The sequence below is a fragment of the Miscanthus floridulus genome, chromosome 11, assembly GCF_019320115.1.
Source record: "Miscanthus floridulus cultivar M001 chromosome 11, ASM1932011v1, whole genome shotgun sequence".
In the NCBI taxonomy this organism is placed as follows: domain Eukaryota; kingdom Viridiplantae; phylum Streptophyta; class Magnoliopsida; order Poales; family Poaceae; genus Miscanthus; species Miscanthus floridulus.
The window spans coordinates 82,299,029-82,324,217 of NC_089590.1; the positions used below are offsets into that span (position 1 = coordinate 82,299,029).

Consider the following 25,189-nt stretch of genomic DNA (forward strand, 5'->3'; position numbering starts at 1 on the left):
TACTGATTCATGCAGCGATAAATCTCACATGCAGTGGAGCCAGAGAGGGACAGAGACACTGATCACGGAGTAGCAACTAGCAGGAAACAGAGCTTTCAAATTGAAAAAGGTCAAATAAACAACCGTGCCACGCAGACCATCCACTTCATACAATTCCAAACGGGTAAAGAGTGTGACATGAAAGAAATAGCATTACATAAGCATATTGTTCGAAAATTTAGGAGCATGATACTAGTAGTGAAGTATTTGTTGGCGCCTCAAGATACGATAAGGCCAGCACCAAGGAGTCGTCAGCTCTGAGACGTTGGGATCCACATGGTACTTGTTCATCTGCAAGGCCGTGCTAGATTTAGAAGGTTTGCAGAACGAAAGGATCAAAACCTGAAAAAAGAACTGTGCTTACCTTGACGGTATTCCATTCGGCGATCTGGAGCTGGTGTTGGAGAAGTCAGAGGTCGCCATGGGAATGGAGATGGAGAGCTGGGTGGCCGAGAAGCCAAGGTTGTTGTCCTCAGGCAGCTCTGGCCACGACTCCCTTGACTTGGGCCATTCGTCAAAGAAAGGGCGCAGCGTCTGGTTCTCCTGCTTGGCGGTCACAAAGTCACTCCCGAAGAAAGAGAGAGGCTCCCTCTGGGTCTTCGGCAGTGAGGCGATGGTGCTCTCATCCAGACCGCTCAGCGTGCCGAACAGAGGGTAGCTTGTGGCTTGAAATGTGGTGGTTTGGGATGGCAACAGGCGCCATGAGTTGTCCATGGATGTATCCATGCCGCCGGGCAAGAGCTGGCTGTGTTCATCAGACAGAGATTTCACCCCATATGCAGAGTACCTGGATTTCAGATGCCACAAGGAAATGCCAGCAAAAGTAAGCACGTCAGTCTGGAGATCAACATGATCCACCAGCAAATGGACAAACTCTTGTTGGTCACACGACACAAACCATGTTTACTGAAACAGTTGTAGTATTATTGGTTGTGCTATTGTGTAGCAGGAATTCTCTGAAAAGCATGCAGCCATTCATGACAAAAGACAAGAGAAACAACAGTGGGAAGACCAATCATGTAAGCAAACACAAAGATCATGTGCCCTGCAGGTAACCCTACAATGACAGAGCTTGGGTAAAGCAGTGTAAATTTGCAAAGTGCCGAGGGGTGCACAAAAGCTTCGGCGTGGGCGTGCAAAAGGAGATGGCCAAAGGATACTATCAATCTATCATGCTACTAGCCTTTTCAGATTTATTAGGTTCCAGGCACATGGATGAGACGTTTCCGGGCAGAAAAGCAAAAAAAAACACGCCAGTTTTCTGTGAGCAGTTCTGCCGTTATTTCCAGTCCGACAACGAGCATGCAGCGCAAGGAGAAAAACAGCAGCAGTCCGCAGAAGAATAATAAATGTGGAGGTCTAGTACGACAGAGCAGGAACATATAGAGATGCAGGCACTAGTTCTGAACATAGAGCCCAGATGTGTTTCATCATCACGATCTGTGAAGGATGATGGAACACCCTGCTCTGCGTACCAGAAAGCGTCATCTTCTCAGGATGAAATCAGGTCCCAGAAAGCATGACCAGATCAAAGGGAGCAGAGGGCTAAGCAGAGATGACTGATGTTTTTCTGTGGTAGTCCCGAGTGCAGAGGCAGAGATTTTTCAGTTCTTCGCTACTACTACTTGTCTGATGACAGATCTCAGATAATAACTGGGGCCTCGTTTAGATGCCTTCCAAATTCCAAGTTTTTTCACTCTCTCTCCATCACATCAATTTTTAGTCACTTGCATGGAGTATTAAATGTAGGTACAAAAAAATAACTAATTACACAGTTTAGTTGGAAATCACGAGATGAATCTTTTGAGCCTAGTTGATCCACGATTGGACAATATTTACCAAATAAGACGAAAATGGTACTATTCATTGGGTTCACTTTTTTTCGCAATCTAAACGAGGCCTGGGGCAGATAATAAAAAGTGCTTCTGTATGCACTACTCACAAGTCTGATCCACACTGCTGTCTAGTGTCCGTATTACTGAATGCAAATCATAAAAGCAATCCATCACATGACCACACTGATGAAACAATGCATCACAACAGATTAGCAGGCATTCATCATCCAACGGATGCCATGACCCATCTGACACCGATCAGGGAGCCTAACACCATCTACTACTAGTACTAAACAGTGGGATATGACACAGGTTGTTGCAGAAAACATAAAGAAACTCACCTGAGATCTTTGCTCCCTCCACCAGCAGCAGTCGCGTAAGCAGCAGCACTGTCCATGTGCAGCAGAGAGGCGGGCCCCATGCCGAACGTGCCACCACCACCACCTACTACCCCGCCGCCGCCGCCGTTGCCGGCGAGGACCGACGGGTACAGCGAGTGGTTCTGGAAGCCAGCAGCTGGCGCGGGGGCCTGCTGCTGCTGCTGCTGCTGGGGGGCGGGCGGCGGCGGCACGAGCTGCGCTTCCACAGGCTTTCTTGAACGGTTGCGGCCGCGGTGCATGTGGCGCTCGCAGTACTTGGAGTCCGGGGCGGCCTCCTTGGAGCACCGCCACTTCTTGCCGTCCGTACGCCGGCACCGCCCGGGCTCCGGGTCCACCTTCTTGCCGAAGTAGGTCCCATACCCAACTGCAAGGAAACCACACACGCAAGAGGAGTGAACCCCAGTGAGTCAATGGCTATGGCTGGCACGATGCGCATACTACATGTGTACGTGCGTACGAATAAGTTTTGTGTTCTTATACGATCGTGATTATAAGCATATTTTTCTATCACATCAAACCAGCCAAACCAGCTTACGATCATTTAGGACGAAACGAACATCCTGTTGGAGCCGGGGAGCAATACCGGAATGGGCACTTTTCCAATCAGACGAAAGAACCAAAAAATGAAACGCGTCCCATCTTTGCTCATCCAATCAGACCAAAGAATCAACCAAATATGAAACGCGTCCAATATTCGGCACAAGTTATCACACAAGAACAGATCTACCGACTACCGAGTCATTTTTTAGGCTTTATTTATTTACCCCCAAGAAAGCAGATGGAAGGGAAATGGTTGGAACTGTATTTTGGGGGTCCATTAGGTGCACTGGTGCAGCGCAGATGGCTAAACCGCACCAGCACTGGGAGCGTGGTTAGGCTCCCAACAACCAGACAGGAATAATCCCCAAGAAAAAGGACCAATCATCAATAAACTAACCACCGCTTTTGGCCGGAGCCAAGCCTAGCATCTTATCTAATCACATCGAACCAATAAATAAACTCCATTAGAACATGAGGCTAAGCTATGGTGGAGAGCAAATCTTGAGCTCCTCCGGATTAAAAAAACGCTACTCCTAGCCTTTTGGGACCGGATCCAGGACGTGATTAACAAATGACCGGAGCCGATTAACAAACGGACGGGGAGGACACCTGAATCCCTCGATCCGAATAAACAACCAGATCACTGCATGGACGACGACGACGACGACGCCGTCGTTGTGCAATGCAAAAGCGTTAAGCGGGCGTGGGAAGGGATGCGGAGGCGGCGCGGGGCCGTGCTTACGGGCGGGTTGGTGGTAGACGAAGCCTCGGCGTAGGGGGGCGAGGAGGTCCGGCGGGACGGACACGCCGGCGACGAGGTACTTGTATATGAGCGCCTGGTGCTCCAGCTCCTCGTACTGCGCCGCCGTGAAGAGCGCCGGCCTCGCCGCCCACCTGCCGCTCATCGTGTGCTGCTGCTGGTGGTGGTGCTGCTGCGCGGCGTCCTCCCCCACCCTGCAAAGCAAAGCTCACCGCATTAGATACCTGGAGGAGTCTGCGGGCATCCGGGTGGCATAAAGCAAGCGAAGAAGAGGGGGTTTCCCGGACGGGAGAAGAGGAGATGGCTTACGCGGAGAGAGGGGCGGCGCGGCAGAAGGGGAGGAGGGAGGAGGGGCGGTGGCCGGCTGCCGGAGACAGGGAGGCAAAGGGCATCGCCATATATGCTCTTCTCTCTCTCTCTCCGCTCTGCCGCTGCTCCGGCCTTCTCTTTTAATGTGCTGTGCTTTTGCCTTTTACCTGGCTGGCTCTGTCTCTTTCCCTCTGACTCGCTGGCTCTGGGCTGTGCCTGTGCCTGTGCCTGTGCCTACGCCTACGCCGAGCAGGGCGGCTGCTGTGCGTGGCTGCGTGCTACCACTCGCTACCTGATGAGGGGGGCGGGGCGGAGGCGAGGTGAGGTGAGGGACGGACGGACGGGGGCAAAGGGCAAATGGCCTGGGCCTGGCTGGGCTAGCCCTTATAGGCGACCGCAGCCGCGCTGCGCATGGCAGGGTGGTCCGGCGGTGGGATGAGGCCGACACGGAAGGGTTCCAGCTAAGGGACAAGCACCTGCCAGAAGCCCCTGTACTACAGCGTCTCACTTCCCTTCTCTCTCATCACCGATATTTCTCGGGCCCTCCCTCCCTCTCTCCACATGCGCGCGCGCGCACACACACACCCTGCTCTGCTTGGCTCTGTTCGCGGTCGTCTTGGGTTGCGGGCTACAGGTTAATAAGACGGTCTCCAACGGCGCGATACAAACGCAAAAATACGTTATGCACAGTGTTTTTTACCGAAACCATCCTCCAACGGAAGACCGAAACAAGATACCCATTCTGGGTACTCGACGATTCGGAAGGCAAATCTGCGTCTTCAAAGAGAGACGACGCAAACATATAGTGATGGGCCCGTAGGAGCCGTCAGGGCAGGGCGCGGCCGGCTCGACTCGGCGAGGCGGATCCGCGGCGGAGCGTGGCCGGCGGGGCGAGGCGGGCTCGAGGCGAGGAACGCCCGTAGCAGCGTGGCATGGCGAGGCGGATTCGGGGAGGAATGGAGTGGAGAAGGCGGGCCACCGCGGGAGGAGTTGACGAAGGAGAGGGCACCGGGGGTCCGTCGCGCGGGCGCGAGCTCGGGGGACCCGCCACCGCAGCAGGGGCAGCCCTCGCCTTGCGCCACGCCCGCGCCCTCACTGGTGCGCTGCCGCGTCGGGAGCCACCCTCGACCCGCGCCCATGGCCACAACCGGGGCCTACCCGCGCCGGGGGACTCCCACGCCTGGGCCGCCTGCGCCGGTGCGCCGCCACGCCGAGGGGCGCTCGCGCCCGGGCCCACCAGCGCCTCTGCGCCACCACGCCGGTGCGCCGTCGCGCCGAGAGGTGCCCTCGCTTAGGCCGCTAGCGCAAGACCGCCGAGCCCGCCTGCGCCGGTCCGCCGCCGCGCCGAGGGGCATCGTGGCCCCGCTGCCACCGCTGGCGAGGTGCTGCTGCCGCCTAGGGAGAGAAGAGAGCGAGGGAGCGTGGAGAGAGAGGGGAGAGAGAGCACAAATATCATCGGCGGGATTCGGGGCTTCCTGCTTGGAGCATGTGTTGGAGAGGTCAAGGAATGGGTACGTAGCTTTTTTACTGTACGTTACCTAAACTGTGAAATGGATGTTAGGTTTGGGTCACGCTGTTGGAGTCGGTCTAACTAGAGGGACTAATAAAGTTCAAAAAATAACTAGGGGGTACTAGTGACAAAAAAAACGTACTACACCGTGGTCAATTTCAACTGATGGGCCAACAAAAAGCCAAACCGATGCGTACGCACGGGCACTTCACGTGCCCGCAGAGCCGCAGAGGCAACCGCACCGCACCAGTCTCGTCATCGGCAGCCACCGGCAACGATTAGGCTGTGTTTAGTTGGAGGAATTTGATTAGGCTGTGTTTAGTTGGAGGAATTTGAATTTTGGGCTACTGTAGTATGTTCGTTTTTATTTGGTAAATAGTGTTTAAACATGGATTAATTAGGCTCAAAATGTTTGTCTCGCAATTTCCCACCAAACTGTGCAATTGATTTTTCTTTTCGTCTACATTTAATGCTCCATGCACGAACCGTAAACATTTAATGTAACAGATACTGTAGCAACTTTTTAGAAGTTGAGGTGAAACTAAACCAGGCTTAGTCGATCAGGCCAGGCGACCCGCACGACGACGACTCCTAACTGCCGGACGTTTTGCCGCCGTCTTAAACGATGGGGATGGTTTATTTACTGTTGACCGGTTTAGCTGATTTGATGTAAAAAATATTATTTTAACTTATAATGGATCGTATAAGCGCAGCTAAACAGGCTTTGGTTCGCTTGCAGCGCACAGCGCAGGCCTTTGGCCCGCGCGGCCGGGCATCCACGATCCATGCCATGCGACAGGGGTACGCGCAGGTGAGGCGCCAGAGCAGCCGCTGACAAAAGCAGCAGTGCAGCAGCGCAACCTCCCGTTGCCTTTAACTGCTTGCGCACCGCGCGCGCCCGGGGTAAAAGCTATCGCAGCCTTTTCCAAAGGGCTGCATTTGTATGCTTGCCTTCTCGGGTCAGAATCAATGGATCACACAGCCTCAAAGGATGATCGTGGCTGTCTGGCTTATCGAAGTTGAACATGTCTTGCTCGCCCATGACGCCCTGCTGCGTGTTCCGTCTTATCGTCGCCTTCTTCTTCTTCGGCTGTGTTTAGTTTGTGAAATTTAAGAATTTGGCTACCGTAATATTTTCGTTTTTATTTGACAATTAGTGTTCAATCATGGACTAATTAGGCTCAAAACGTTTGTCTCGCGATTTCCAACCAAACTGTGCAATTAGTTTTTTTTCGTCTACATTTAATGTTCCATACACATATCGCAAGATTTGATGTGATTGATACTGTAGCATTTTTTAGAAAACTTTTTAGGAACTAAACACAGCCTTCTTTTCCTTTGAACCCTTGTGTGTGTACGGGCGAAATCGCAGAGAGAGAGAGAGGGAACTCGGCGAGCTGGAATCCAGATCCAAAAACAAGTGCGGTAGGCCATTTCTAGGTGCCGCGTCGCGAGCCTCCTACTTCGGGGATGTTTGATCGAGGACAAAAGTTTAGGTACTAATTAAAAAAACTAAACAAAAATTAATTAGACATAATAAATTTATATAGTAAATTAGTCTCAATCTATACTATTAATTTTGTAATTAGTCTAGATTAGTCTCGAACCTGCTTCATCAAGCCTCCTCAGGCGTCAGACATTCACTAACAAGTCAGACAACAGCAAGTCAGCAAGGAGTGATGGCCTGATGGACGCATCATACTCCTACAAGGCAGCGCGCGCGTATGCACGCACCGGCAGCACCGCGCAGCAACTTCTCGTTACAGCCTTCCAGGTACTGTGCAATACGTGACATCGGACAAGCATGTTACTGTGTGCATAAGGTAGAACCTTGTTTAGTTCCTCCTAAAGTTTACTCTCTATTTCATCGAATGTTTGACATATACATAGAGTATTAAATATAGACTAAAAAATAACTAATTACACAGTTTGCGACTAATTTTCGAGATGAATCTTTTAAACCTAATTAGTTTATGATTTGACAATATGATACTACAGTAACTCGTATACTAATTATATATTAATTAGATTTAATAAATTTATCTCACGAGTTAACACGAATTCTATATTTTATTTTTTATGAGTATCTAAATACGACTGACACTCCGTTTACACGAGTCTACGCAGAGCTCCGCACAAGAAAATAGGTAAAGCTGCAACGAAACCGCTAGCCTGCTACTCCAGTGCTACTACTGCTACGGGCCTATGCATCCGTAGGCCATAGTCTATCTACAGATATATGAAAATTGAAGGCATGCATACACATCTGGAAACAGGAGTCGGGAGCATGTGTTAGCGCCTGTTCAGTTCCACCTTAAAATCTCAAAAAGTGCTATAGTACCTATCACATCGAATATTTGCGACTCATGCATGGAGCATTAAATGTATACGAAAAAAAAACTAATTGCATAGTTTGGTAGGGAAATTGCGAAACGAACGTTTTAAGCCTAATTAGTCTATGTTTGAACACTAATTGTCAAATAAAAATGAAAGTGCTACAGTAGCCCAAAATTCCAACTTCCTAGAACTAAACACGCTCTTAGGTGCGGAGTATAGTTTAAGGAGGATACGTCAGGTGTCACGTCAACATATTTTATTAAATCTCTACTACAAGGGATCAATTAAAATTACGCTTAGTCTATCTAAAAATTTGCCCCTTTTAGAAATGGCCTCTGATCTATTCACCCAAGAATTTGCACCCTGAAAACTTCGCCTGCAAACCAACGACACAGATCTGCTCTCAAAAGGCTTCACCACGATCGTGTGGCCATGAAGAATTCCAGGCTTCAACGCAGGCTTCAACGCCAGTCTGGTTCCCGACACAGCTAGGGTCTCCCTGGCCGCCGCCACGCCTGATGCGGCGGATGCGGCGGCGGCGCGGTGCAGACGTGGGGCGGACGCTTCGTCTCCGAGTTGCCAAGATCGTCATCGGCGCTGCTACTATTGGTCGACAGTACAAGAGGACGTCTCTGCATCACGAGTGCGTGCGCGGGTCCATCACAGGGCTACTGTCGCGAGTGCGTGTGCGGAGCCGCCAGCCGTGGGTGCACGGTGGGCGTGGGGCCGTCGACCGCAGGGAGCCAGCCACGGGAGCCCACGGCGTTGGCTCGCTGGCTGTAGCTAGGCTCACCAGCCACAGATCCTGTCGCCTGGCCCCAGCGTGGACCCAGCGCGGGGTCGTTGGCCGTCGGACCGGGCAGCAGGGCCGTGGGCGCCTTTTGGACTGCCTGTAGGTGAGGTCGTCGCTTTCCGTGTCAGATGCGAGGGCGATGCTTCACTTTGCTTCACCTCTCCCAGGATCTTGGCTCAGGAAGCGATGGATGAGTGGGACTCAGACACTGCTGCGGTTTCAGTTTATGATTTGGGTAAGCTTGGCTATGTGCTTTGTTTTCAACACTTGCTTGTTCCATGTGATACAAAGTACATTGTAACAGCGATAAGCATCATGATGCAGATTTGCTTAATGGAGTTGTTGGGTTCATAAACCCGGGGTCTCTCACGGACCGGCTTCCCCGCAAAGGCTCGGCCCTAAGCAAACAACGCGCAACTCATGGGGCGGCCCAAGTGTCTAAAACAATAGGCCAGAAGGGCAGTCCAGTCACAGACCGGAAGGTCAGGACCAAGGAGGAACAATGCTCGCTATGTCGACTCCGGCCCACCTCTCCGACCGGAGCGCTCACTTCGGTCTTCAGCCGCCTTCGGACGGTCTCTTCAGACCGGAAGGCCTTTCAAAGCACTACCTCCAACTCTGACCCCACGTCTCCGACCGGGGTATGCAAAGACCCTTGCTCACTGCTCTTCTCTGACTGGCGCAACCTAGAGCCGACTGGGACCAACCGACCGAGGACGCCCACCCAGAAGGGACCAGGGAACGAACTGGAGAAAGCGAGGCAAGACGCTCAAGTCAAACTATGATACCAGGGACCTGTACCCTATCACCTGTAGGACAGTACTTCTACAACCTACCCTAACACAAACAGTATAGTAGGCGCCGACATTTTCCTCTACAATATTATGGGCATCGTTAACTCCCATACGGTAAGGCCCCCCACATGCCCCTGGACATCGACAGTGTTGTGGGCGCCGAGATTTACCGTACCGAGTAAACATGGTGAAACTCTTCACATGCCTCTGAGCATCAACAGTATATACAGGTGCCGACATCTGCCACTACCCAAAATAAGACGATGTAACCTGCCACATACAACCGACATCCAACAGTGTTGTGGGCGCCTTCCATCCTCCTGTACCCGCCGACGTAGGCAACAAGACTTAGAAGCATAAGAACTCTCTCCCTCTCACTTGTAAGACCATTCCCCTTCATCTATAAATGGGGATGTGCTCTCTCCCAAAATGGAGGTGGATTCAAGTTCATACAAGTTAATCTAGATCGATCAAGTTTACTAGCTCAACCACAAAACCGTCAGGTTCAGACCTCAAGCACATGCTTGAACACTTAGCTCATAGAGGAGCTCCTGTCGCTCTCGGCCCTTCCGACCAGAGCCGACCAGACCTCTCGTGCTCCCCATCTTTCTCCTTGTTTATAACCCCACTACAAACTTTGAGCACCTGGGCTCAGGAATAAAGTCACCGACCGACTCAAACTGAACGTAGGGCACGTTGCCTAAACCAGTATAAACCCTATGTCATTAAGTGCTAGGCCACCTCCGATCACAATGTACGACAAAACTATAAATATTTACTTGTTGGTCACTTTCTGCACCGATAGTTGGTGCCGTCCGTGGAGAAGACGTTGTATGTTCAACCCTTTTTGTCATCGGATGACCCACTTTTCCGCCACCCTCGCCGTGGCAGGGCTTTGGAGATTTGATTCGCTTTCGCTCACTGGAGTTTCCCGTGCTCCCATGAAAGATCCTAATATGGCTAGAGGGGGGTGAATAGCCTATTTAAAATTCTACAAATCAACTAGAGCAATTTGATTAGTAAGATAAATAGCAAAATGCAAACTTGCTCTAGCTCTGCAAGGGTTGCAAGCCACCTATCCAACAATTCTAGTTGCAATGATAGCTAGACACACAACTTTCTATGATACTACTCACTAAGAGCTCTTAAACTTTCTACTCTAAAGAGCTCCACTAAGCAAACTTAAATAGTAAAGCAAGCTCTCAAATCTAATTACACTAAAGAACTTGCTACAACTAGTTTGCAAGAATATAAATGAGTGAGTAGTATGGTTGTACCACCGTGTAGTGGAATGAACCAATCACAAGATGAAGATTAAACCAATCACCGGGAGAATGCAAATGACAAGTGACAACCGATTTTTCTCTCGAAGTTCACGTGCTTGCCAACACGCTAGTTCTCGTTGTGTCGACCAACACTTGGTAGTTCGGCGGCTAAGAGGTGTTTCACAAACCTCGTCCACATGATAGGACACCGCAAGAACCGTACCCACAAGTGAGGTAACTCAATGACACGAGCAATTTACTAGAGTTACCTTTCGGCACTCCACCGGGGAAGGTACAACTCCCCTCACAATCACCGAAGGCGACCACGAATAATCACCAACTCGTGCCGATCCTTCACCGCTGCACCAAGCCGTCTAGGTGGTGGCAACCACCAAGAGTAACAAGCGAAATCCGCAGCGCAACACGAATACCAAGTGCCTCTAGATGCAATCACTCAAGCAATGCACTTGGATTCTCTCCCAATCTCATAAAGATGATGGATCAATGATGGAGATGAGTGGAAGTGTTTTGGTTAAGCTCACAAGGTTGCTATGTCAATAAAATGTGCAAGAGTTATAGCTTGAGTCAGCCAAGGGGCTTTAAATAGAGGCCCCCATCAAATAGAGCCGTTGGCTCAAAAAACGGGCTGACTGCGCGTCGACCGGACGCTCCGGTCACACAGCACCGAACGCAGCACCAGACGCTCTGGTCGTGAATACCGGACGCGTCCGATTGGCATACCGGACGTGTCCCGATAGCCCCAGACCGCCACGTGTCCTAGTTCAAATCAAACTTAGCCGTTGCTGCCCATTCTGCTGACAACCGGATGCTCACACCGGATGCAGAATCACAAATGACCAAACGCTGAGCCACAACGTCTTGTGGAGTACAGTAAGCAACCATGCCCGATCGGACGTGTCCGGTGATACCGGACCGAACGCTGCCAGCGTCCGATCGACTGCCCTGCCGTACACTGTGCCTGCTGAGTCACACCGGATGCGTCTGATGTGGCGACCGAACGCATCCGGTCGCTGAGTCTGCTGCCAAAATACCGGACGCGTCCGGTCACTCTATAACCAGCGTGACTAACTCTTTTTCGCTCTATCTCCTTCACCCTTGCTCAAATGTGCCAACCACCAAGTGTATCACATTGTGCATATGTGTTAGTATATTTTCGTAAACATTTTCAAGGGTGTTAGCACTCCACTAGATCCTAAATACATATGCAATGAATTAGAACATCTAGTGGCACTTTAATAACCGCATTCTCGATACGAGTTTCACTCCTCTTAATAGTACGGCTATCTATCCTAAATGTGATCACACTCACTAAGTGTCTTGATCACTAAAATAAAATGGCTACTACATTTTATATCTTTGTCTTGAGCCTTTTGTTTTTCTCTTTCTTCTTTTCCAAGTTTAAGCATTTGACCATCACCATTGTCATGATCTTCGACATTGCTTCATCACTTGGAGTAGTGCTACCTATCTCATAATTATCTTGATAAACTAGGTTAGCACTTAGGGTTTCATCAATTAACCAAAACTAAACTAGAGCTTTCATCCCACCTGTTGGGATGTGGGTTCCACCCATCTTCGAGCCATCCCTAGGCCTTTCTATTCGGAAGCCTAGACTTCATCGTCGATCGGCTCGACGTACTACACCTCCGTGAGGAGGCACTCGTTCTGGCACCCATCGGAGGGGCGTCCTCCATCGACTCCTGGGACGCACGACTTCAACAACGCGGCATCTACGCTTCATTCCGAGCAAACTCTCTGCTCAAACCATGCTGTGAGTAATGTACATATTGTTATTTACTTACTATTTTCTATCCTCCGCCGATTACCCAGAGGGACACTGTTATCCCCGACGCGATCGCCATACGATCGGTTCCCCTATGGCCTCGCGTCTCCCTGCGAACGCGTACGCCCGGGGCTCCGAAGGATGCCGACGTCGCCCCCTCTCACATCCAAATTCGTGGGGATGGCGAGCTACGCCCCCACATGTTTCCTCGACCTCACGGATGACGATCATGAGAGTGACGGCTCCAGCATCGGTGACGTGGCGCCTAACCATCGTCCGTCCCTGAGAGTGCGCTATGGCGGACGCTCCGGGACAGCCACCGGCGGTAACACAGTCCTTGTAGACTCACGTCCCTCCGGATCCTCTTGCGGAGACCCCCGAGCTCGCACGCGAGCACGACAAGGAACCACGACAACAGTGGCTGCACCAACCACTGACTGTGCTAGCGCGCTCGGCGCACCACACTGCGCTCCGTGCGCGTAGACCGGCGAGCGGTGCCCAGGGTCACGCCCGTCGAGTCCAGCACAACGCCATGGACAAGGGGAACGATCCCCCACAGTTCGCTCAGGCCAATCTGAACATCGCCGCCGTGGCAATGCTTCTGCATGGCCTGTCTGAGCCGAACGACCCTCATGAACAGGCGATCCACCGGAACCTCCGGACACTAGTGGACAATGATAGAGTTTTCTCTAGGGGGATGGTACGTACTACTGAACTACTATAATAAAATAACGAAGAGGATTTGTAATGGACAGTAGCACGTATCGTGTCCATAAGATAGTGTTTGGTTTTCTTGACTTATCAAATGTTTAGACACATGTATAAAATATTAAGTATAGACTAATTACGAAAATAATTGCATAGTTTACGATTAATTTGCGAGACGAATCTTTTAAGCCTAATTAGCCGATGATTTGACAATGTGCTGCTACAGTAAACAAGTGCTAATGACGGATTAATTAGGTTTAAAAAATTCATCTCGTGAAGTACTGATAAATTATGTAATTTATTTTTTTATTAGTATTCAAACACTTTATTCACCATCCTCTCAATACAAATCCTAAATTTTAGTAACTGATCCCAACACCACGTAAGCGATTGGAGTCGTGGATTAGCATGGTCCAGTGAGCCCCATGGCCATGGCCACCTCATCGCTGGGGTCATGCATGGTTCGTGGTACGCTGGTCAGGGGCTCAGGGCACCTGTACGCGACGGCCCCCCTTGCTGCCGCGACGTGTATCCCACGTCCACGACCATGTGGGGCGCGCGTAGAGGTGTTCGCCGCTGGTTGGGCATCGCAGGACAGCTGGCACACGTGATGGACCGGGAGGAGGCAAGCTTCCCCTCCAGCTGTGGACAAAGGAGGCAGGCGCCGCCGCTAGGGTCCCGCTCCCGTAGCCCGGCGCGCTGCTTGGCTCACGCTCGTAGCCGCTGTAAATTTCGCGTTTTTTTTGGCTGATCCCTTCAATGGTGAAGATGTGTACCATTTCGGTGGTGGTTCACATTTGCCTAGTTCAATGGTGAAGATGTGTACCTTTCCAAAAAAATAAATGGTGAAGATGTGCGAGATTTTTACCGCTTTCATTAGCATGCCTTTATGGCATCACGTGAGGATTCAATACTCCTTAGCTGCGAAGAAAAAAAAGACCAGCAGCCTGTTCATTTTGGTCGGATTGGCTTAAGTCACGATCTGAAGTATTACTAGTTGGTTTAGTGTGAAAGAAAAATACTATTGGTTGACTGATAAGCTAAGCCAAACACAAACAGAAACAGCAGCCGAACATGTAGTTGTTCTAAAGCAAGTCATCGGTCTAGGGCTCCTATCACAAAGCACAGCAACTCTCATGCTCCTATGATCCTATCCTATCGAACCTAGCTACAGGACAGTAGGACCTGCAGCAATGTGCACCGAGTTGCTTTCTCACTGCATGAGCGCCGAGAGCGACTCTAGTGGCATCGAAGCCACACACGCACCTTTTTGTTGACTTGTAGGACAAGGGAGAGCCAGCGTAGAGGCCCGATTTTCCGTAGACAGTTGGCACGTTAAATTGTGGGTACAGTGTGACGAGACGGTAAGATTGACAACGTACCCACAATGTACCCACAATTGAGGCATCAATTTGAGGCACGTTAAATTGAGGCCGTTTTGACGTCGTGGTCCAGCTGTTCTCACCCAGCGGGGTGGGGGCCGGCCCGCCAGCGCGCATAGGCCACAGCCCTGCGCCTTCACACCCCACGTAGGCCCAACGACGACGTCCTTCTCGAGAACTGTGCAAATGTATTGACCGCCTTCACGGTCCTGCCCTTCACAGTCCAATGGTCCTGCCCTTCACGGTCCGATCAATCCACATGGACCAGATCAACGACATCGACAAGTTATTACCGCGCCTCGTACAAATCACTGGCACGCTGTGAGCAAGAGCGGCGCCGCGGCGGGCCGACTGCCGTCAATGCCACGCCCCCCACACCCAAACCGGGGCCAGGTCCACAGCTCACCAGTCACACGCTGCGAACCTCCATGCGTCAACGTCGGCCTGCTGTATCGGACAGGAGACTGGGTCTGCGCCTGCGTCTCGATGGCACGAGCTTTTTTACTTTCGTTATCGTTACTGGGTTGCACGCTTGCACTTGCACATGCTACCTCTTTTTTTCTCGCAGTTGTGGTAGCTAGTCCTTCGCTGCAACAAATCTGCAGTGGTCCAGGGAGGAGAACGGCAATCCAGAACTTCCACCGGTGACGGGGACACGCAGCCTGTTCGGGAGTCCGTATCGTATCATGGATTATTTACTGCTGACTGGTTTGGTGTGAAAGAAAAATATTGTTCCTGGCTAGAAATTTACGATCGTTTACGACCAAGCGACGGCAAGCAGATCACCGTTCCCCCGGCAGCGAGGGGTGAAGAGGTGAGTGAAATCCATACCGTGAGGGCTCTGTGGCGATTGTACTTGTTAGGGGCTCATTTTTGTAGTGGTTTTGCTGCTGAAATAAAAAAAACTAGTGTACGTACACTTAATAGCAAGTGTTAAGACCCTACGGATGTTCTCTCTGGTGAGCTTGCATTAGAAAATCCCCTGACTATAAAAGAAACGAGGAAACATAACACCAGCAAAGCTGCAAAAAATGGTTTCATTTCCAATGCTGTTCTAAACATATGAAATCAATAGAGATAATATAAACCAAGGCTCAAACTTCATATCGTATATGTTACATACCCCACTTCTAGTATATTTCATATACCTGATTTTTTGTATTGCTCGTGAAACATGCAATTTTATCATTGCTTAGCTATGTGAAATTATGGATTTTTTTCTCGTGAATTGTCTTTTCAATTGTACTGGTTGGTTGTGTAAGATTGTTGTCTGAAAAAATCTAAAAATTAAGATTGAATAACAACTCTCTACATATCCTCTTGATATGTTCTAGCCAAAACTTTGAACAATTCAAATTCATATCTTTTAAAATAAATTTTCATAGTAAAATATATTAGAGAAAAATACAAACATTGGTAATATTTTGTACAAATCTAGTTAATAAAAAAATGACTTCTCGGACACAATAAATAATGTTATTTTCGGATGCAACGAGTAACCAGCAGATTTGCTAAATTTATTACTGCCTATGTGCAATGTTCAGGGACTCTAAAATATTATTACGGCCTCTGATTTGTATTAAGTACAGTTGTTAGTGATACTACAAATTAGCGTTACTAGTTTGATTAGTTAATAGAAACTCATTGCATGACCAGTTACCGCACACCACAATTCGACAAGTCAATAACTCCCACACCTCTCTAGGCTCTATATTTCTCATATCCGCTTATTTTCCGCATGTGCATACACACTTTAACTTTGAAATTAAATCTCATCAATCAAATTTTGTTTCCAATCCAAATCCGTGATCTTCAGGTTTTAATACATGTTAGTTTTTTTTCTTTGCATTTTGAGCAATGATCATAAATTTCTACTATAAAGGACCAATCAAAACTATACTAGGTCTTCCAAAAAAATTGACCCGCTGAGAGACTACAACCATTTGCACCAACGAAATTATACCTAGGATTACCGTATCATTAAAATCTATTGCTCCTAATCCTTTCTCACATGCTTCAACTTGATCCGATGGCCAACGTTATTTGGATCTCCCCCACCCATGCTTCAACGCACGCCTCACACATTCCGTAGTTTACGGTAAAATAATGAAAACCAATGGAAGTCAATCAAGGCAATTATGGAAGTCAATCAAGGCAAATAGGGATCCATGACTCCGATCAAGGCAATTTTCAGCACATCCCGTAGTCTACGGTAAAATAGAAACCAATGGAAGTCAATCAAGGCAAATATGGAAGTCAGTCAAGACAAATAGGAAGGAGGGATCCGTGACTCCAATCAAGGCAATTTCCAGAATTGTCATTATAATGAAAAAAATCCACGCCGAGCCCGGCCCCATCTGACGCGCCCCTTCCAAAACTCTCTGTGTCGTTCTGGTATTACGTCAATAAGGAATGACGACAGACCTGCCAACATACCCACTCGCATGTTTCCGTCAAGAACACGTGGGACCTGGTTTGATGACCCCACGCGTCAGTAGGAGCAGTGGAGCGTCTGCAGCGTGGCTAAACCTAGAAAGGTCTACCCCTTTCTTCTCATAAAATACCAACGGCGGACAAGGAAGCAAAACGAGTCACTTACAGTCTGGGCCCACAGAGAGGAGATCGATGAAGAGGTTTAGCACATTTGGTTTTGCCTATTTTTTTAAAAAATAGAAGAAATACCCGATTTCATCCTCCAAAGAGAGGAGTTAGACCACTATGTTACAAAAGTAACACACTACACGCCCTGACCGGGTTTACAAAATAAACGAACCGACTTGACATGTGATTATAAAAATAAAAGGCCATTATGAAATAGAACACGCAAGCTAGAGACAATTAATTTTGTTCTAATTTTTAGATATATAGCTTTTGCTATGCACCTAAATATACATCATGTCTATATACATAGTAAAAACTACTTCCTCCATTCTAAATTATAAGTCACTTTGATTTTTTTGGCACATCTAATTTGTTATGCATTTAGATATCGTAATATGTCTAGATACACAGCAAAATAGATAAACCAAAAAAGTCAGAGTGACTTATAATTTAGAATTGAGGGAGTATCAATCTAGAAAAGCTGGAATGACTTACGATTTAAAACAGATGGAATACTTAAAACTTACTTGATAAATCAGTTGATTATGCCAAGAAGATTTTTTTTTCTTTTTATCCAATAATTTTCATTAGTTAGCTTTCTAATACCAGAAAATCATCTGAAGAAAGAAAAACAGGATGTGAGAGAGGGAGAAACCGAGGAACAACCAGATAAATATCCATCGCGGTTGCGCACGTATATTTACGACTATATCTACTATTTAATTTAAAAAAAAGATCAAATACAATTTTTTCTTTCATTTATCAAAAGTGAATTATAGAGTTACTTTAAGAAGCTGTATCTACTTTAAGAAGTTTGGTACGACATCTTTGATTATTTGGGATGAAGTTTGCATGAAGTGACCATGAAGATCTCCTAGACATGTTTAAGGACTTAGGCAGATTGTAAATTATATGGTTAATGCGAGAAATAACTTTATTATGTCTTGTAACATGTAAGTGTTTGTTGGATTGTATATACATGGTCATATACAATTGTGTGAAAGTTAAACTCTGGAAACAAAAATCGTTGTTTGGTTGTTTCCATGTATATCCCTGAAACAAAGCCGTAGCGTTAGCACGAGTACTATACTAGTAATAATGAGTTGGTATAATTGTTTAACTGCTAGATAATTAACAAAAAAAAAACTGTTTTTAGAAACGACTTTTTTGTTTAACATACAGCCTTATTTTCAAATTCGCCCTGAGCCACCAAGGACGGCCCTGACCTGACCATGCTCCAGTATTTGCGGCCACGGCAGGCGTTGTCCCAAGGGCTGACGTGCGTCGTCGAGACAGAAGACCACGCCTTCCGGGTCAGCCAGAGACCAAAAAGGTTTCCATGCACGAACACGGTTTCACAAGCATGGCCAGGCGGCAAGCGCCCGGGCCGAAGCCCGATGGGAAGGCTGAGCACGCAGAGCGCCATGCATGATGCATCGTCCAGACTGCTACCCTGACCTCTCTGCCCGTACGTGCCGCTGCCACTAGAAAGAAGATCAGAGACCACCAAATAAAAAAAACTTCGTCACCAGCCACGGCGACCGCGCTACAGTGCACTGCGGCGATGGCATGCTACCCGACATGAATGGGGTGGGGTAGGACGTAATTTTCCACGTCAACGAGTAATGAAAGCTGGGCCTGGGCCCCTCTCGTAAGGGATGAAAATGGATCGGATACAGACGGATATCACCGATATTATATTTGTTTCCATATTTCTGTCCGGATTCGGATTCGAATACGAATAGTGTCAACTATGTCGGATAGGATACGATTGGATATCGACATCATAAATATACGATTTGAGTATTTGGATACGGATACGGTATCGGATGTTGGATATCCGGACTCGAATACGGACAGATCTCATCCCCTCTAAACGGATTTGGTTTCGAATACGGTCAAAAAATATCTGTACCGTTTTCATCCCTACTCGTGAGTGAGTCACATGATGGCATGTTTGCTCATTTCAGCAAAATAATAATATTTTTTCTTTAATAATAAATCAGTATCAATATCGACCGTCTTATCTACGGACGAACAGAGCCAGAGACGCCGGCATGGTGCATGGCCAAGGCCAATGATTCTAGCGTGGATACGTGTTAAAGTAGCGTCCAAGCGAGCTGTCTCCCAGCTCACATGCGAGCGGAGCGGTATGCACAGTGTCGTCACGAGTGGAGGCTCAGGGCTCATCACGAGTTCGGAGCGGTAGCATGTGTCTGTACGAACTTGAATCATCATTCGATGATGCGTGTCCAAAGATATCGAGCACAGTGCAGGTCGTTAGGCCTGACGTGTCCATGGGGGCTGAACACACTGTGAGTGTCGTTTTTTTTTTTAGGAAAACAGAGTGTCGGTATCTGTAAAGCTATAAGTGGGGCCCTACATTTTGTAGCTGTGGGAAAAGCCCGCGACCCAGTTCGGCCCAGGCCCATTAAATCCCCTGCATACGAATCACGTCACTAGCAGGTGTTTTGACATATGGGCCCAATCTGTCATTCGGCATCACGCCTGCTCCCTCCGTCAAAAAAAAAAAAAAATGGAGTTACGAGAATCGTGCCCATCAAATTTGCTAAAGTTTGATCAAGTTTATAGCGATTAGTATTAATATGTGTCAACCAAGATTTATTATGAAAATATATTCCATCATTACTCTATTGATACTTGTTTTGTATTATAAATGTTAGTACTTTTCGTAGAACTTTGGTCAAAGTTGAAAATGGTTGACTTCTCGGGAAGTGAGAATTACATTCTTTTTTGGACGAAGGGAGTATGTTTAAGTAATTTGCAGCTTTGAGTCTTGTTTAGTTCCCTACGCGCCATAGCTTGTCAGTTGTCACGCCTCACCTTTGCCCTCTTACCGGAACTATAGCGCGCTGAAAAAAGTTCGGCGTCCCTCCGGTGCTTATTTACAGCATTTCTTGCAAAAAGTTCGGCACATCATTTTTCAAACGTAATTTGTTGCAACTCGTGAGAATCGAATATGCGGTACGGCTGTGGTCAGGATCCAAAAAGAGCCTTGGCCCCATGAGACCAGAAACTCTGCTAATCTGAGTAATCTCTTTGTGCACTTGTGCAAGTGTAGCTCAGTTGATGTGGGCTCAAGCAAGCAGAAATATATGTTGCCCTGTTGTAGCTTAGGAGGCCCTCCGAATTTTTAGTTTAAATGATTGTTTGCATCTATAGGACTAACAATTACTCCCTTAGTCCCCATAGAGAGAGTTATTATAGGACTCGTGCTGGTCAAACTTTCTTTAATTTAACTAGTTTTATACAAAATATTTGCAGTATTTCTATCTCCAAATAAGTTTATTATAAAAATATATTCAGCGCTCTATCTAACAATACTAATTATGCATCATAAATATTAATGTTTTCTTATATATATTTGGTAAAAATTAAAAAAATATTTGACTTCTCGGGAAGCAAGAATAACACTTTTTTATGGGGTGGAGGGAGTAATTGATTAATTTTTAGTCCACTAGCTATGGATTAGTTGTTAGTCTATTAGTCCATATATATAGGAGTTAATAGGACAACTCCCTCCGTTCTTTTATTACATGTCACATTAGCTTTGCCCTAAGTCAAACATTATTATCTTTGATCGGTCATTTTTTTAAAAAAAATTATAGTTTCACAACATATAAATTATATAGTATTATGAAAGTATTTCTCATAGTAATCTAAAAACATAAATCTTATAGCATGGTTCTATATAATTTTTTTACGATCAATGGTGAAAGATACAAATATTTGACTTAGGGCAAAGCTAAAACTTTAAAATAGAGAGAGTAGTTATTAGTCCTGGTCCATTCCAAACTATAGACAAAATAAATAAAAAAATATGGACTCCGTGCTATGCCCGCAAGGGAACATTAATTCTAAATTGATAGTCATTCTGGATTTTCTAGGTCTCTTTGTTTCAAATTATGCAATGAGATCATCTGAAGTCGGACATCAACTTGTCTCCGCAGTCAATCATCTGAGCCGTCTATTTCGGAACCAACCATGACTTCTGTGGAATTCTGGAAGCCAGCTATTCTCATAGGCCAGCAGCTGGCCCATCAGCCCAAGGACGCGCAAGGGGCCCCTGTCTTGCAGATCGCCGGATGGGCACTCTCATGCCCGGCAAGCTGCCACGCGATGCTCGGGAACAGAGATGGGAGGAAAAGCTCTCCCTTGAGCGTTCGCGGGGGACGGGTATGGGGGGTTATCCCCGTATGGGAATTCTCCATTGACATCCTTAACCAAGAACCCTAATTTTGGGTTTGCATAATCATCTCTTGGACCGTTGTTTACTTGTTCACTTATTCTTGCACGTTCTTCACTTTATTTGTAGATTTGTAAAATTGTCTTTGGCACGATAAGAACAACACCAAATTGGAGCTCATGCAACTGTCGTTATGGTCTTACTACGTATTCCGTACGGAGTACCTTGCACCCACTGCTGGAGTAGTAGTACTAACAAAGGCAATACACGAACCAAATGATCCTAACCTTTGTCTGAAAGCAAGCTTCCACGCTGGACTCGCCTTTCACTGCATTTGATTCGTCTCTGAACCCAAGCCGACGGCACGTCGCGTCATATGATCAGACATGGTTGAGCAAGTCCTGTCAAATGATGATCATGGGCTAGGCGCTCAGCGCGGGGGCCACTCACGTGACCAAAGCCGGAGCTGCCATCAATCGCATCGTACTCCAGCGCAGTGAAAGGGCGCAGGGCACCGGGAGCAGGGAGGCGACGGCGGCAGTTACGCTGCCGCCGATGCGCCGACAGGCTCTCTCTCTCAAGTCCCAATTGACGGCCGGGACGTCGGGACGGACGACGGCGGCCGGTTGCGGGGTTGGCTAATCGCCTGGCTGTACTGAAGTCCAGGACGACAACTGTTGCTTCTGCTCCTGTTGCGTTTGACCGTAATACAGCCGTTGCTTTGCCAAGGAAGAGTGTGCGCTCCTCGTCCTCTGGATGGTGGATGCCATGGCTGCGGCTGCTCACGGGGTGGCGTGTCGTGATCACGTGCACATGGTAATGGTATGGTTGCACTACACACACATTATGGACTATGGTGTACCCCTGTATCCTGATGCTTCTTTGTGTATCCTGTACTGCACTGCTACACCGTAACTCCGTAAGACGTACTAGCTGTGGCCTGTGGACCTGTGGGAATGCGATTAGGACACGGCGAATCAATTGTGGGCTCAACAACGTTAGCCCTGGAGTGAGAACTTCATTTCACCTACTCTTCAATTAGTTCTGCTAAAAAAACCCTACTCTTCAATTGACAAATCGACTGGGGCTTTCAGTAAAACTTGCCGAAAGGCAATGGTCCTGGGCCTGCTATTACTGGGCCTCCTGGCGAATCAATGGAAGCCCAGTCTGATTCTTTCATTGCAAAACCAGCCCAACTGAGGTCGGAAAGCAAAACAAACAAGGGCAAATAAAAGCTCTCAACAAAATGAACCTCATCCGTGTTTGGTCAAAAAAAAAAGAAGGTAACAAAAGCTCTCAACAAAATGAACCTCATCCGTGTTTGATATATATAAAATAAGAAGGGAACAAACGAAGTCGCGAAGCATCACAAAGACTACTGACACGGAGTTCACTTCCTAAATTGCACATTAGCCGCGACTCAACTTTTTTATCGACCTCATCTTAGCACGTTTTTCATTCAAAGAAAATTTAGCCATGACTCACTGACAAGAATCCTCAATTATGTCCCAAATCCAGGATAAATCACATCGAACATCTGTCCCAGAGATATCAAAGAGCATATCACCGCACAAGCCGAAAAGAAACAACACCTATCCTAGATACCCTGCTCCATCTATACAGCCCACGACGGTGCAGTTCAGCTGTGCGAGTCACTCGACGCCCTCGGTGGATTTCTGCACCAGCACGACGCCCAGGGTGATGGCTGAGGCGTAGAGCGCGTTGGGCATCTTGCGCACCACCTTGCCCACGCCGGGGACGCCCTCCGTCGCCCGCTTGGTCGCCATCGCCAGCGCCGGCGCCGCCACCAGCGTGATCAGCAGCTTCACGCTGATCAGTGCACAGCGAGTCCGCGGTCAGCTTCCGGATGAACTCCGCGAACTCCTCGCGGTCCAGGAGCCCGTCCAGGTTCACGTCGTACTCCTGCGCGTTGCAGAAACCAAGCCAGTGATAACCACACTCGATTCGACTCAAGAGCTATACCTGTAGCAGCTGAAGCAACGGGGATCTCGAGAAGGGAAAAATAGTTACTCCCAGTCTTCCACAACAAACCACTGACTTTGTGATTTTTCTAACACATAAACCAAGAACACTTTGCTTCCAGTTCAAGGAACAGCTGGAAGAACACGATACTCGATTTTTTTTATTATTATGAAAACACGATACTCGATTGGCCATACTGAAAACAACAAAAATTAAACGAAGGGGAAGGAAAGGGGAAGACTGTGATTACATCCATCATGGCCTTGAGCTTCTCCTTGGACGGGGGATCGTGGTGCGGCCCCGGCAAGTACTTGTTAATGTCACTGCCACCAGCAAGAACAACAATAACCAATCAGAAATAGATAAAAACTGCAGAGTATTCCAACACAGCACAGGACAGGATTCGCTCGGCTGTTCTACTTGTAGACGCAGAGGACGGCGATGTAGACCTCCTCGAATCTGATGGACCTCCTTCTCGCGCTTCTGGGCGTCCTCCGTGAGCCGGTCGAACACCTTGTCGGTGATCTTCCTCACCTGGTGCTCCTTCCACCGCCGCCCTGCAGGCACCGATTCGATTCGTCGTTCATCTCCACCAACTCGACCGCTCACGAGACTGGACCGACAATAAGATGCGAATCGAACGATGGGGTTAAGGGGCGGGTACCTTGGAGTTTATCTTGGAGATTGCCCCAGGCTTGCCCCATGGCCGACGGCGGAGAGCTGGATGGGGCTCTGCAAAAGGGCAAGGGAATAAAGGTAAGTTGTGATTCTGGTTTAACGGATCCCCTAATCTAATCCTGTGGACTGTGTCCATCTTCCCGTGAGAATTTGGAGGTTACTAAAAGTGTGTGCTATGGGTACCCGATTTCTTGTACGCAGAGCTGACGGTATGAACCCAGCTCACTGTACCGCATTAATGGGCGAAAGCCTAGTTTTGGTAATCGACCAATTCGAGTTTCCATTTCTTCATTTTGAATCTGGGCTCTCAGGTTACTCGGAATGCTGCTAAGATACCAATATCCTTGGTAATACATGTATTTAGGATGTCCTTGTAATTTAAATAAACCAAGATCTTACCAGTGACTGTAATTCTAGAGAGACGGCTCTCTTTTTACTGAGAAATGCAAAACAAAGAAAAGTGGACCCAACCGTATTGCAGACCATATTCTTTTCCTTTTGGGGTTGAAGATAGAAAAATGCTAGAGAGGGTCTTGTACTCTTGTCTCAACCAAGTGTGATATTCTTACCTTTCTTTTCTACCAGTGGAGCAATCCCCTTACCTTTATCAGAAATCCAATCTAGGGGCGGATACAAAGGGGGGCTGCTGGGGCTACAGACCTCTAGTGAGTCCTGATTTCTTCATTAGACCATGATTACTTAGTCCTAAAATCATCATTAATCTCTAGGTTTAGCCTTAAATCTTCATTATTTAGCCTTCCTTTGTTCCCATCCTACATCCGCCACTGATCCAATCCTATATATAGGCCCGTTCGCTAGTCTGAAATTTGGCTGAAAACACTGTTCTGGCTGAATTATTGTGAGAGAAAAACACTGTTCCTGCTGAAAAAACAAGTCGAACAAACCGAATATGGGGTAAGCCGAACATGGCCTATACTAGTGGATGTGGATTTTAGCTTTTTTTTTTCTATCTTCCTAATACATATTTGAGTGCCGGTCTCTGCTACTCATCATATTGGATTTTTATCAGTATATTATCTAGAGCTCTCATTTTTTTTTCTTGTGACGGTGATGCCATACGACTATACGAGTAACACTTGGCACCTTGAGTTGTTCTCTTCCTTCAGTCTCCAACACTTCCTGGTCTGTCCCTAAATTTAGTTTGGCAAGTGTTCGCCCGGAGCGAACGTTACTCAATCTGCGGATGACACGTGATGGCTCGTCCATGCTTCAAGCCACTTGCGGTGATTAGCCCTGGCCGTTT

At 47.8% G+C, this 25,189-nt stretch overlaps 1 protein-coding gene and 1 pseudogene across 1 annotated transcript; both read right to left on the minus strand.

Moving 5' to 3' along the window:
• Positions 1 to 70: 70 nt before the first annotated feature.
• On the minus strand, positions 71 to 4,222 carry LOC136493601 (growth-regulating factor 3-like). Its single transcript, XM_066489700.1, has 5 exons — positions 3,864 to 4,222; positions 3,537 to 3,748; positions 2,216 to 2,618; positions 404 to 826; positions 71 to 330 (listed from the first exon to the last, which is right to left on the minus strand). The coding sequence occupies exons 1-5, from the start codon at positions 3,950 to 3,952 to the stop codon at positions 327 to 329; spliced, it is 1,131 nt and encodes a 376-aa protein (XP_066345797.1). The 5' UTR covers positions 3,953 to 4,222; the 3' UTR covers positions 71 to 326.
• An 18,523-nt stretch (positions 4,223 to 22,745) lies between these two features.
• Positions 22,746 to 24,060, minus strand: LOC136493602 (uncharacterized; annotated as a pseudogene).
• Positions 24,061 to 25,189: the final 1,129 nt, after the last annotated feature.

What these genes read in the sequence shown, in the direction of transcription:
- LOC136493601 (XM_066489700.1), bottom strand. Translation starts at nt 3,952, where the DNA reads ATGGCGATGCCCTTTGCCTCCCTGTCTCCGGCAGCCGGCCACCGCCCC. An exon ending in CGCGCCGCCCCTCTCTCCGC is followed by an intron (nt 3,749 to 3,863) that starts GTAAGCCATCTC and finishes TTTGCTTTGCAG; the next exon opens with GGTGGGGGAGGACGCCGCGC. An exon ending in CGTCTACCACCAACCCGCCC is followed by an intron (nt 2,619 to 3,536) that starts GTAAGCACGGCC and finishes GTTTCCTTGCAG; the next exon opens with TTGGGTATGGGACCTACTTC.